General features: G+C 57.6%; 1 protein-coding gene across 6 annotated transcripts; it reads left to right on the forward strand.

Annotated features, from left to right (window-relative positions):
* Positions 1–2,840: 2,840 nt before the first annotated feature.
* On the forward strand, positions 2,841–12,555 carry ZNF687 (zinc finger protein 687). 6 transcript variants are annotated; one of them, XM_042953957.1, is made up of 9 exons: positions 2,841–2,909; positions 6,770–8,886; positions 9,024–9,202; positions 9,578–9,754; positions 9,843–10,005; positions 10,177–10,512; positions 10,610–10,722; positions 10,976–11,117; positions 11,263–12,555. In XM_042953957.1, exons 2-9 carry the CDS (start codon positions 6,787–6,789, stop codon positions 11,755–11,757), a joined length of 3,705 nt encoding a protein of 1,234 aa, XP_042809891.1. In that variant the 5' UTR covers positions 2,841–2,909; positions 6,770–6,786; the 3' UTR covers positions 11,758–12,555. The 6 variants fall into 6 exon arrangements, with proteins under 6 accessions (XP_042809891.1, XP_042809892.1, XP_042809888.1 ...); XM_042953958.1 differs by lacking the exon at positions 2,841–2,909 and adding an exon at positions 2,979–3,033; XM_042953954.1 differs by lacking the exon at positions 2,841–2,909 and adding an exon at positions 3,080–3,705.
* Positions 12,556–12,558: the final 3 nt, after the last annotated feature.

Raw genomic sequence — 12,558 nt, forward strand, 5'->3', positions numbered from 1 at the left:
TTTGATTTGCACTTCCCTGCACATTCAACCCTTTTAAAAGTTAAGTCAGGCCACTACGTCATGTTTCCTTCGCATCCCACTCTGAGAAAACACCAAAGTCCTTCTGAAAGCATCTGGTGGCCTGACCCCACTCATCTCACCCCTTATCCCTCTGAAACATGCTCCCATCTCAAGACCTTGTATTTGTTCCTTCTTTCTGGAATGTTCTCACAGATAGCTATGCAGATAGCTGCATGGCTCAGCCACCAATTTTCTGCCTTTACTTGAATGCCACCTTCTCAGAAGGGCCATCACAATCCTCCCACACTTCCTGTACTCCTTCCATGCTTTATTTATTTATTTATTTATTTATTTATTTATTTATTTATTATTTTTTAAGTAGGCTTCACACACAGTGCAGAGTCCAACGTGGGGCTTGAACTCACGACCCTGAAATCAAGATGAGCTGAGATCAAGAGCCAGATGCTTAGCTGACTGAGCCACCCAGGTACCCCCCCTCCTGCTTTATTTTTTACATTAAAAAAAGATTAATAGAGTATTTCTTAGAGCAGTTTTAGGTTTATAGAAAAATTGAGCAGAAATTACAGAGTTACCATATACTTCCTTCCCCCTAGTTTTTCCTCTAATTAACATCTTGTGTTAGTGCAGTACATTTGTTAAAATTAATGAACTAATATTGATACATTATTATTAACTAAAGTCCATAGTTTACAATAGGGTTTCTGACAAATGTATGATGTCATGTATCTACTATGACAGTATCACAGAGAATAGTTTCACTGCCTAAAAATCCACTGTGTTCCACCAGTTCATTCCTCCCTTTATCTGAACACTTGGCAACCACTGATCTTTTTACTGCTTCCACAGTTTTGCCTTTTCCAGAATGTCATATAGTTGGAATCATACAGTATATAGACTTTCCAGTTGGCTTCTTTCACTTAGTAATATGCAGTTAAGCTCCTCTCATTTCTTTTTCATGGCTTAATAGCCTTGCTTAATTTTTCTCCTGGCAGATTCTAACATGCTTCTATTTATCTTATTTACCATATTTATTGTCTTCTCAGTATGTTTCATAAGGTCAGCAATTCTTGTCTGCTTTGTTCACTGCTGTATCCTCAGTGTCTACATTATTTTACTCCTAGATGGTGCTCAGGTATTGGTTGAATTAAAATATTTCTGGGGCGCCTGGATAGCTCAGTTGGTTAGGTGCAACATCAGCTCAGGTCATGATCTCACGGTTCATGGGTTTGAGCCCCACATCTGGCTCTGTGCTGACAGCTCGGAGCCTGGAGCCTGGAGCCTGTTTTGGATTTTGTGTCTCCTTCTCTCTCTCTCTCTCTCTGCCCCTCCCCAGCTGGGCACTGTCTCTCTCTCAAAAATAAACATTAATTTAAAAAAATAATAACAGTAACATTTTTTTATAAAAAAAATTTTTTTTTAATCTATTCATTTTTGAGAGACAGAGACAGAGAGCAAGCAGGGGTGGGGCAGAGAGACAGGGAGACACAGATTCCAAACCAGGCTCTGGGCTCACAGGCTCTGAGCTGTCAGCACAGAGCCCAACAGGAGGGGCTCAAACCCACCCACCAGGAGATCATGACCTGAGCCAAAGTCTGACACTCAACTGACTGAGCCACCCAGGTGCCCCTGAATTAGAGTATTTCTTAATTGAGTGAATAGTGCATCTAATTGAAGAACAAACTTCTATTCACAGCCCTCTTGACAAAGGAATATGCGAAAGTGTTCAGCTTTCCAGACCTTTAGGACTTTCAACTCCACTGCCTTTGACCTTGGTTAAGGTACCTAATCTAACCTGTCTGTGCCGCAATTTCCTCCTCTGTAAAATGGAGATAATATATAGTACTTCCCTCACGCTGTTGTGGTAAGGATTATATAAGTTAATACATATAAAGTGCTTATAATAGGTCCCACACATAGTACGTGTGCATCAGTGGTAATTATTATTCCATGCAGGAAGACGCAGGGAAGGAGGTGGGAATGGAATGCAGTCTGGCCACATCCAGGAAGCTACTCTAGCTAGTGGTTCAGACATGGAAGAACACTGTGAGCCGGGGTAACTAAAAGCAGGCAAACCTCCACAAAGAAGGCGGCCGACTGGGGAGCACTGATTCCATTTGCCCATCACTTTACAAAGCACTTTTAGGTTCTGAACGGGTGTAATCCTCACAAAAACAATCATATGGGTGGATATTATAGTCCCTATTTTATCCATGAGAAAAATCGGTGCAGGGAGGTCGAGCGCCTTGCCCTATGGAACCATAGATTTCCATGGTGGTGGCCCGAAGATTTCCACTCAGAGACTCTGATTGACATCTCAATACAGTCGCTATTACCCGTGTAAAGTCTCGGGGCGCGTCGGAGAGTCCTAGGTCCAGAGGTCCAGTGACTCCTGTGCAGGATAACAGAACCGCTTTTAGTAATCGCGTCCCGGTGCTGAGCTGCTGCGTACGCGACCGGCTGTGGAGGTTCGCGGGCAGGCCAGCCAGCGCGCGAGGTGGCAGCCAGTGCTAGCATCTGTATTATGAATATCAAGGCAACTCATTTACGGAGGATCCCCACCCCTTCTCCCGCCTCCAGGGGGCGTGGCAACAAAGCGCGGGAAAACCGGCTTCGACTCCACCCCCACCCCGTGCTGGGGGCGGGGAAAAGGAGAGCCCTAAAATGGGAAATGGAAGCGAGGGTCGGTCCCATCCAGTCCCCGTGCTCAGGAAGCCTACCAGCATGCCGCTTTAAGATCCGTTTCGACATGGCTCAGGCCACGCCAGCACTCTAACGTCACCTCTCCTCCACTTCCGGTCTGCAAAGCCGTCCCGGGCTCCTGGTGCCGGTTCCTTCCACACTCATAACTAATCCCGCCCCCACTGCAAGCGCTCCTGCAGAGGGAGAAGGTAGGGGTAACGCCATCGCCCAGGAGCTGGCCCGCGCGAGAACCCCATCCGTGCAGGTTATATGACGATTTAGACAGTAGGAAGACTGCAAGGAACTGGTCAACCAGATGACGTAATGTTTTGGGTAACGTCCCATTTTGTGACTTCTGCACGGCATGACTGACATTGGGGTTTAGCTTGAGAAGACAATGCAAGCGGATCTACGCATCCGGGCTTCGTTCAGAGTCAACGAGGCGCTCCTCAAAGTGCCCACCAAATAGAAGCTGAGAGTTCTTTTAATTTGCATAAGTGAACTGCAGGCTTCAAGGATTGTGGCCAATAGGGAGTGAGGGGGCGGAGACTCACCTGGGATAGTCACCGCCTCTAGAGGGAAAGCAGGGGATCAGATTGGCTTCTTTCTAAGCGACTGTAGCGGAAGCCAGTCATTTTTGAGATGCCCAGATGGGGCAGGTGGGCCCGGCGCAGCCAATGGGGAGAGGCATCTTCAGAAGGACTAGGTTCCTTGCCCAATGAGGCTGGGAGGACTGTGAGGGGCTAGTTCCGAGCGGCAGTACTTAAGGCCAACCCAGTGCGGGGCCGGGAGGGGCGCAGTGCTGAACGACGGGAGCGTGGGCCAATGGCGAGTGCGGAAGCGGGCAGCCCAGACCTGGAACGCGGAGGGAGCTGAAGGAGGGGGAGGCTGAACGGGAGAGAAGCAGGAAGTAGCGGCGGCCGCGGGGAGGGCGGCGGCGGTGGCGGTGGCGGTGGGAACAGGCGGGAGACCGCCGGGTCTCGGCCTGCACTTGGAGCGGAACAAGTAAGCATACCTGGGGTAATACCCGCCCTTGGCCCCGCCCCCGGGGGGGCGGGTAAATACCCCCGCCCCTCCCCCACTTGGTCAACTACCCCCTTCTCCGCGCGGCCCCCCTGGGGCGGCTTCTAGGAAGGCCCCGCCGGCGCCTCCATCCCTTGAGGCGGATGGGCGAAACTCCCAGCCTGTTGAAAGCACAGCCCCCTGCCGGGTAAACGTGGAGGGAGGGTCAGGGTCCCCAAGTCTAGGCGCCCCGAGCCCAAGAGGCGTCCGAAGCGCGGCCCGGTGACTGGAGGCTGCGGGATGTCGCGACCTAAAATGGTGTCCGTGCCCGGGGGCGGGGGCGGGGGAGCTGGGCCTGGCCGGAGCGGAGCCTGCACCCCGACTGGGTGCGGGTCAGCGTCCGGGCCCGGGCGGGACTCAGGCTCGCGCCCCGGTCCGCTGCGCGCCTTCGGCTCACTCGCGTCTCGAGGGATCCTCGGGAGTCTGCGGGAGGAGGAGGCTGTGCTGCGCCGGGACGAGGGGAGGAGGTCGGAGTTGGGACGGACCCCAGTCGGAGAGCTGCGAGTCACGCAAAGACCGTCCCCTCCCCACTCCTCTCTTTCCACGCGCCTTCCCTACTCCCGTGAAGTCCTGGGCCGGGAGGTGCTGCGCGGCAGATCCCGTGGGGCCTGGCCTGGCCGGCGCCCGTCCTTCCCTCCGCACGCTGGTGGGAGCGAGAGAAGCGCGGTGCGCCTCAGTTTCCCCCGCGGCTTTTCCTCTGTACACCCCGCCCCCTCCTCGAAACCCCGGACATCTCCCCGCGCCGGCCCTCGGCAGATGGCAGGGACTTAATTCCACCCGCTGCCCAGCTTGGCGGCAGCCTAATCGCCCCCGGCCGCCGGCCCCTCGCCCTCCTCTGCGCTGCAGGCCCCGGGCCAGGGGAAAGGGCAGTGGAGCCCCCTCCCGACCCAGGCCAGTTCACCCTCTTCCTGTTCAGCCCCTTCCTTTGGCGTTTGGGGAAGAACAGAAGGAAAGGGGTGGGGGGAGGGCCAGAGCCCAAGAGTTCAGGCACAACGGCCGCAGAAAAGGCCTCAGCCGTGGGGTGGTGGGGGTGGGGGGGAGCCTCTTTGGCCTTGAGCTCCCGCTGCTTGGTGGACTGTCCGCTCCTGGCTATCGCATGACCTCTAAGTCACTTGGACGCCAAAGGGGGAGTTGCTTGGGGAGGGTGAGTGGGCATATGTTTCCTTGTAGTCCCCAGTGATCTGTGCTTCACCAGCCCGCTTTTCTGGTGGCCAGGGTGGAAGGTAGCTCGGGTTTCTCCTGTTGGGGAGACAGCCAGGCAGAGGAGGGCCCTGGCTCTCCATCAGGGCAGAGGCAAGGGATGGAGGGCTGTGTTTAAACCCAGAAACTGCAGAATTAAGTAGGGGGTGATGAGGGGAAACTTCCCTTTCTTTCTCTAGTTGGTACCCTCTTCCTCTACCCTACCTTCCTCCCAGCATTGCCAGCTGCCACCTGCTGGGACTATCTCCAGTTTCGGTCTAAAGGCTGGCAGGAGGTGAGAGAATTGGCCCTGGGAAGTGGCTTGCATCCTGGGCAGAGAATGTGTAAGGACAGAGACTTCTTCAGTTTCTTCCTCTTAGATATGGAAACACTTTTGAGGAGAAACTGGTGAGGAACAGACCCGGGTTCCCCACAAGCCCTAGGCTAGCCTTCTTGTTGGTTTAGTGCCACATGAGTCTTGTGGGATGTGTGTGTGTGTGTGTGTGTGTGTGTGTGTGTGTGTGTGCGTGTGCGTGTGCGCGCGCGCGCGCGTGTGTGTGCACGCGTGCGTGTGCGGGCGCGTACACTGGGCCAGGTTGGGGTTGGGCGAGACTTCCTGGACTGGTGTTGCCAAGGGAAAATGAAAAGGGGAGGAGTATGAGTTCGGAGCTCAGAGCAGAAGTGACAGGAGTGAGGGGGATTGGCTTTTCCCCTTTGTGGCAGCTGTGCTGGGTAAGTTACCCTGGAGTTTTGGCCCTGAGAGAGCAGGATCCAGGGAGAGTGGAAGGGAGGAGGGGCTGGCCCAGGGAGGGCCACGGGAGGGCAGAGGCACTCTGGGGAAGGTAGGTGAGCTAGCAGCAGGTGTTTGTGACAGGAGAGGCCTAGGCTGGGGCCCTTGTGACCAGGGTGCCGTCACGGTTTTCCCCTCTGTCTCTTTGTCTCTTTCTGTTCCTGTGTCTTATTCTTTCCATCTTGGTCTCTTGGGTGATTTCCCTCAGTCCACTTCTCCTTGGTAACCAAGCTAGATCTCCAGGTGCCAGTGATGACCCCAAGTCCCCACACTTAACCCCTGATTCTTCTCTCTGACCCCAGTCCTGGATTCTCAGTGCTTATTCCTTCCTAGCTCCTCCTTGACGTGACTAGTCCTTGTTTGTCCCAGCTGTAATAACAAATCTTCTGGGTTCTGACTCTCAGGGTTACGATTCCTATCATGCTCAGACTCACCCTGTAATGTATGGATTACTTGGCCCTTCTTTTCAAAAGTAAGGCAGTGGACAGCAGGCCATTGATAAAGCTGGAACTAGAATCATTTCTTACATCTTGGTCTAAGTCACTGTTTCTTTGTACACTGACCTTTCAGATCTCTGTGGACCCCCAGAAGATCCCTGAAGAAATTGTGAATGGGTCCTGTGCTGCCTTGAATGAGCCCTTAGGCCCAGAGCATTGTGTACATTTTGCTCCTTTATTGATTAATTGATTGGTTCTGTGCGGGGCCCAGGAGGGGCTGAGGCAGTTTTAACCAAGATGTTCACTGAACTCGTCTTTCTCTGTTGCCCTTGTCTCTCAGCTGTGTTTCTGAGAAGTGCCTTTTCCTCGGCTTTTTCTGGATCTTGATGTCTTCCCTGGAATGTGCACACTGTCTCTCTTTCAGTTTTAGGGTTTGGCAGACCTCCACCAGCTCCCTAGGATTTGCGCAGCGGTAAAGGTGTGCCCAGGTCACATTGTGCGCGGGTCCTGAGCAGGTGAAGCTGGAACTCTCCAGGGAGGAAGGCCGGGGTCCCTGCCTCCAGAGGGCTCAGTTTCTCCTCCTTTCTTCTGTTTTCATCAGGTTGGGGACCCGCTGCCATGGGGGACATGAAGACCCCTGATTTCGACGACCTCCTTGCTGCCTTTGACATCCCTGACATTGATGCAAACGAAGCCATCCATTCTGGGCCAGAAGAAAATGAGGGGCCCGGAGACTCAGGGAAGCCAGAACCCAGTGTAGGGGGTGAATCTGGAGAGGCAACAGCAGCAGCTGCCCGGGATGGCCCCGAGGTTCCAGCCCAGACCTCTGATCATGGCCTGCCACCCCCAGACATCTCAGCAGTCAGCGTCATTGTCAAGAACACTGTGTGTCCCGAGCAGCCTGAGTCCCCGGCTGGAAGTTCAGGAGGGGACGGGGCCCGGGCTGTGGGGGTGACTAAGGAAGGGCCTGTGGGACATCGTCTGATGCAGAATGGTTTTGGGGGCCCTGAGTCATCCCTTCCAGGTACACCCCACTCTCCAGCTCCTCCCAGTGGGGGTACCTGGAAAGAAAAAGCCATGGAAGGCAAAGCTCCTTTGGACCTTTTTGCTCATTTTGGGCCTGAGCCAGGGGAGCATCCTGATCCCCTCCCTCCTGCTGCACCCTCCCCGCCTCAGGAAGGGGCCATGACCCCACCTCCTTTCTCTTCTCCCTTTGAGCTGTCCCGGGAGAATGGCCCAGCCTTGCTGTCGTCTGGTTCTCCCCCACCGCTGGGGACCTTGAAGCAAGACAGCCCCATTCATCCTCCGGGCCTAGCCGGGCTAGGCTCTGGCTCTAGCCCTGAGGCCATGGACATTCCTGCTGGCACCTCCCCTCCCCAGGTTGCGGGGGTGCCCTTCTTCAAGCAGTCTCCAGGGCATCAGAGCCCTCCTGCCTCCCCCAGAGTGCCCCGCTGTCAGCCCCTGAAGGAAGAGGAGGAGGAGGGGCCGGTGGCCAAGTCTTCCCCCAGAAGTCCCCAGAGTCCCTCTAGTGGAGCCGAGGCCGCAGATGAGGACAGCAACGACTCCCCTGCCTCTTCCAGCTCCTCAAGGCCTCTCAAGGTGCGGATCAAGACCATTAAAACGTCCTGCGGGAATATCACAAGGACGGTAACCCGGGTCCCGTCAGATCCCGAACCCCCTGCCCCCTTGGCCGAAGGGACCCTCCTAGCTGAGGCTGGCCTCCTGAAGCTATCCCCTGCGCCCCCGACCCCTGAGGGTCCAAAGGTGGTGAGCGTCCAGCTGGGTGACGGTACACGGCTAAAAGGCACCGTGCTTCCTGTGGCCACCATCCAGAATGCAAGTACGGCCATGCTGATGGCGGCCAGCGTGGCCCGCAAGGCCGTGGTTCTGCCTGGAGGTGCTGCCACCAGCCCTAAGACGATGGCTAAGAATGTGCTAGGTCTGGTGCCCCAAACCCTGCCCAAGGCCGAGGGGCGAGCGGGGCTGGGGGCCGGGGGGCAGAAGGTGAACGGTGCCTCGGTGGTGATGGTGCAGCCCTCCAAGCCGACCCCCGGGCCCGGGGTGGGCGGTGGCACGGTGATCTCGCGGACTCAGTCTAGCCTGGTGGAGGCCTTCAACAAGGTCCTCAATAGCAAGAACCTGCTGCCTGCCTACCGGCCCAACCTGAGTCCTCCGGCCGAGGCCGGGCTGGCCCTGCCTCCAACGGGCTACCGCTGCCTTGAGTGTGGGGATGCCTTCTCACTGGAGAAGAGCCTGGCGCGGCACTATGACCGCCGGAGCATGCGCATCGAGGTCACCTGCAACCACTGTGCCCGCCGCCTGGTCTTCTTCAACAAGTGCAGCCTGCTGCTGCATGCCCGAGAGCACAAGGACAAAGGACTCGTCATGCAGTGCTCACACCTGGTCATGAGGCCCGTTGCTCTGGACCAGATGGTGGGGCAGCCGGATATCACGCCCCTGCTGGCTGTCCCTCCTGCCCTCGGACCTCCAGCCTTGCCTGCCCTGGGCAAGGGGGACGGGGCCATCACCGCTGCCATTACTGCAGTTCCTGCTGAGGCCCCTGTGCTGCCGCTCTCCTCCGAGCCCCCTGCTGCCCCTGCCACCTCGGCTTACACCTGTTTTCGCTGCCTGGAGTGTAAGGAGCAGTGCCGGGACAAGGCGGGCATGGCTGCCCACTTCCAGCAGCTTGGGCCCCCTGCCCCTGGGGCCAACAGCACTGTGAGTTGCCTTTCACTGCCCTTCCCCGGTGTAGAGCCCGATGCCCGGGGAGTAGGACCTGGGAGGGGGTTGGGAGCTTAGGGGAAGTCATGGGGGACAGGCCACTGCTCACTGTCTTGTTTCTACCCCCTCGACAGGTGTGCCCCACCTGTCCCATGATGCTCCCCAATCGCTGCAGCTTCAGCGCCCACCAGCGTATGCATAAGAACCGGCCTCCCCACGTCTGCCCTGAGTGTGGGGGCAACTTCCTGCAAGCCAATTTCCAGACCCATCTCCGGGAGGCCTGTCTGCATTTGTCTCGCCGCGTGGGATACAGGTGCCTTCTACCTTCTTGCCCTGTTGTCTTGAGACCATCTATCCCCGCCCCCCAAGCCCACCGCTGTGCAGCTCGACACTTTGTGGTCTGGTACCAGCCTTTTAGCCGGTCTTTCAGGGAGCGCCCCATCTCCCCTGCTGAACCCCTCCGCCTGGGATCTGCCTGCCTTTGCCCTGCCCCCATGGAGAGCAGAGAAAGCCCCAGACCACTCTCCACACGCCTCCCTCAAGGAGCAGGGTCTATTCACCCCTCCTGTCCCCACCTTGCTCATGTTCCATCGCCAATGAGCTTCTAAGTCCAGCGGCTCCGGGGATGAGAGGGCTGGGGGATAGGCTGGAGCTGCTGCACCTTACCTCCACGCTCCGTGCCCCCCAGGTGCCCTAGCTGCGCAGTGGTGTTTGGGGGTGTGAACTCCATCAAGTCCCACATCCAGACGTCGCACTGCGAGGTTTTCCACAAGTGCCCCATCTGCCCCATGGCCTTCAAGTCTGCACCCAGCGCCCACGCCCACCTGTACACCCAGCACCCCAGCTTCCATGCGCAGCAGGCCAAGTGAGACCTGGGAAGGGGTGGGGCGGGCCGGAGTGGGCTTGGGGCCCTGCTGGCCAGGGTGTCTGCACTGTCCTCTCCGCCCACACAGGATGATCTACAAGTGCGCCATGTGTGACACGGTCTTCACTCACAAACCCCTCCTCTCCTCACACTTCGACCAGCACCTGCTGCCCCAGCGTGTCAGCGTCTTCAAGTGCCCGTCTTGTCCTCTGCTTTTTGCCCAAAAAAGGACCATGCTGGATCATCTCAAGGTATAGGAGTTAAGGGACAGAGGCGGGGGTGGGGGTGGGGTGGTGTGCTCAGCTGTGGTGACCTGGGGCTGGGGTCACATGGCCTTCAGAAAGTGGGGGTGTGGGAGCAAATGCCACTGGCCGAGCCAGGCCGTCCCCTGCAACGGCTGCACCCTTGTCTCCCTCTCTCAGAACACCCATCAGTCTGGGCGCCAGGGGGAGGACACTGCTGGGAAAGGGGCCGCGGGTGCCCTAACAACCCCCAAGGCTGAGCCCGAGGAGCTGGCTGTGTCTCGGGGAGGAACAACCGTCCCCACTGAGGAGTCGTCTTCATCCTCGGAAGAGGAAGAACTACCCAGCTCCCCCTCGCCCCCTCGCCCAACCAAACGGCCCCGGCGGGAGCTAGGGAGCAAAGGCATCAAGGGTGGTGGGGGCGGGGGCCCTGGAGGCTGGACCTGTGGCCTTTGTCACTCCTGGTTCCCCGAGCGAGATGAGTATGTGGCTCACATGAAGAAGGAGCATGGCAAGGTGAGTGGGGTTCCCCCTCGGGCATTGGTCTGTGTGGCCTTGGAGGGGCAGTGGCCTGGAGCCTGGCTCTGAGCTGCCCCGCCCTCTGCTCTCCCAGTCTGTGAAAAAGTTTCCCTGTCGCCTGTGTGAGCGCTCCTTCTGTTCCGCCCCCAGCCTGAGGCGCCACGTCAGGGTCAATCATGAGGGGATCAAGCGAGTTTACCCATGCAGGTAACCCTTGGCTGCTTGTCGCCTCGTCCCCCTCCTCGTTCTGCCCAGGAAGTGACCCACCCACCCCATGTCCCCAGCCCCACTAAGTACCTGCCAACCCGAGTCTTGTCTTGAGTGGACTGAAGGTTGAGGTCTCCTCTCTGGGAGGCCCCCATCCCGCCCCACCCCACCCCACCCCACCCAACCTTGAGTCCTAGGCCTTGGTTTCTGGGCTGTTCCCCTGGTGCCCACGCTCCCCACTCTCCCCCTCTAGGTATTGCACAGAGGGAAAACGCACCTTCAGCAGCCGCCTGATCCTGGAGAAACATGTCCAGGTTCGGCATGGCTTGCCACTCGGGTCCCAGTCCCCTGGCCGGGGGAGCACCCTGGCTCGGGGCCCCAGTGCCAGAGCCCAGGTAGGCAAAGGCCCGGCCCGCTGTGTCGGGGCCCTGGGGCTGGAACGCTGCAGGATTCTAGGCCTTGGCCTCGGGAAGCTAGGTGGGGGTGCCCGGGACCATGCGGGGTGATGGGGAGGCCTAGTTTCTGTACTCTCTCCTCCAGGGGCCAGGACGGAAACGCCGCCAGTCCTCTGACTCTTGTAGTGAGGAGCCTGACAGCACAACACCCCCGGCCAAGTCCCCCAGGGGTGGGCCCAGCTCAGGAGGCCACGGGCCCCTGCGTTACCGGAGTGGTGGCTCAGTGGAACAGAGCCTTATGGTGGGGTTGAGGGTGGACGGCGGTGCCCAGCAGTGCCTCGACTGTGGCTTGTGCTTCGCCTCCCCGGGCTCGCTGAGCCGGCACCGTTTCATCAGCCACAAAAAGAAACGGGGTGTGGGTGGTGCCAGTGCCCTGGGCCTGGGTGATGGGGAAGAGGGCCCTCCTCCACTGAGGTCTGATCCAGAGGGTGGAGAGTCCCCCTTGCCTGCCTCTGGGGGCCCGCTGACCTGTAAAGTCTGTGGCAAGAGCTGCGACAGCCCCCTCAACCTCAAGACCCATTTCCGCACACACGGCATGGCGTTCATCAGGGCTCGGCAAGGGGGCAGCGGGGACAACTAGGCCTGGGCTTGGGTTGACCAGCCCTCTCCCCTCCCTTTTTGCCGGGAGCCTGGGTCACTGCTGCTGTGTGGTCCCTGGACTAGGGATTTCATCCTAATTCACATTTTGTTCAGCTCCTCACCCCCATCCCCCAAACACAACAGGCTTTTGAGGATTATAGTGGTTTGCAGTCCCCTTTGGGTTTGGCCCTTGGGTCCTAGTAGAATGGGCCCTCCATTTCTCCTGAGCCCAACACTAATTACCCTCCTGCTGCAGACCCCCGAGGTGGGTCTGGGGGTGGGAGGAGGGACTTTCCTAGGCCACTGGGGCCCTCAGGATGCTTCTCCACCCTCAAGGGCCTGGCCCTGCCCCTGTACCACCCCTCAGACTCCCTGGCACTTGAGCCCCCCCACCCCTGCAGTGCCTTTCACTTTTTTTTTTTAATCCAGAAATCCAGAGGGGGTTGGTGGGGACGAGTCTTGTCAAGGGAGGGCCCAAGGGAGAGGAGTGGACAGGCTCTCAGGAATCCTTTATTCTTGTAGTAATAATACTAACAGTGGGGAAATGGGAGGGAGAAAACCAGACCATTAAAACTGCTCATGGTTTAATCCCCATTCAGGCTCCTCTTTTTATGTGACCTAGACATTGGGGACTTGACAGGGAGCTGGTGAGAGTCAAAACCGGGGAAGCCCTTCCCAGGGACAAGGAGGCACTGATTGAGCCAAGGCAGGGAAGGAGCAGTCCTCTTTCACCTGGCTCTGTGTGGTGCCTTCTGCATCAGGGACACTGAGGGAGGCATCTGCTCAACACTTCCTCACCTAT

This window comes from Panthera leo, chromosome C1 (genome assembly GCF_018350215.1).
Source record: "Panthera leo isolate Ple1 chromosome C1, P.leo_Ple1_pat1.1, whole genome shotgun sequence".
In the NCBI taxonomy this organism is placed as follows: Eukaryota; Metazoa; Chordata; class Mammalia; order Carnivora; family Felidae; genus Panthera; species Panthera leo.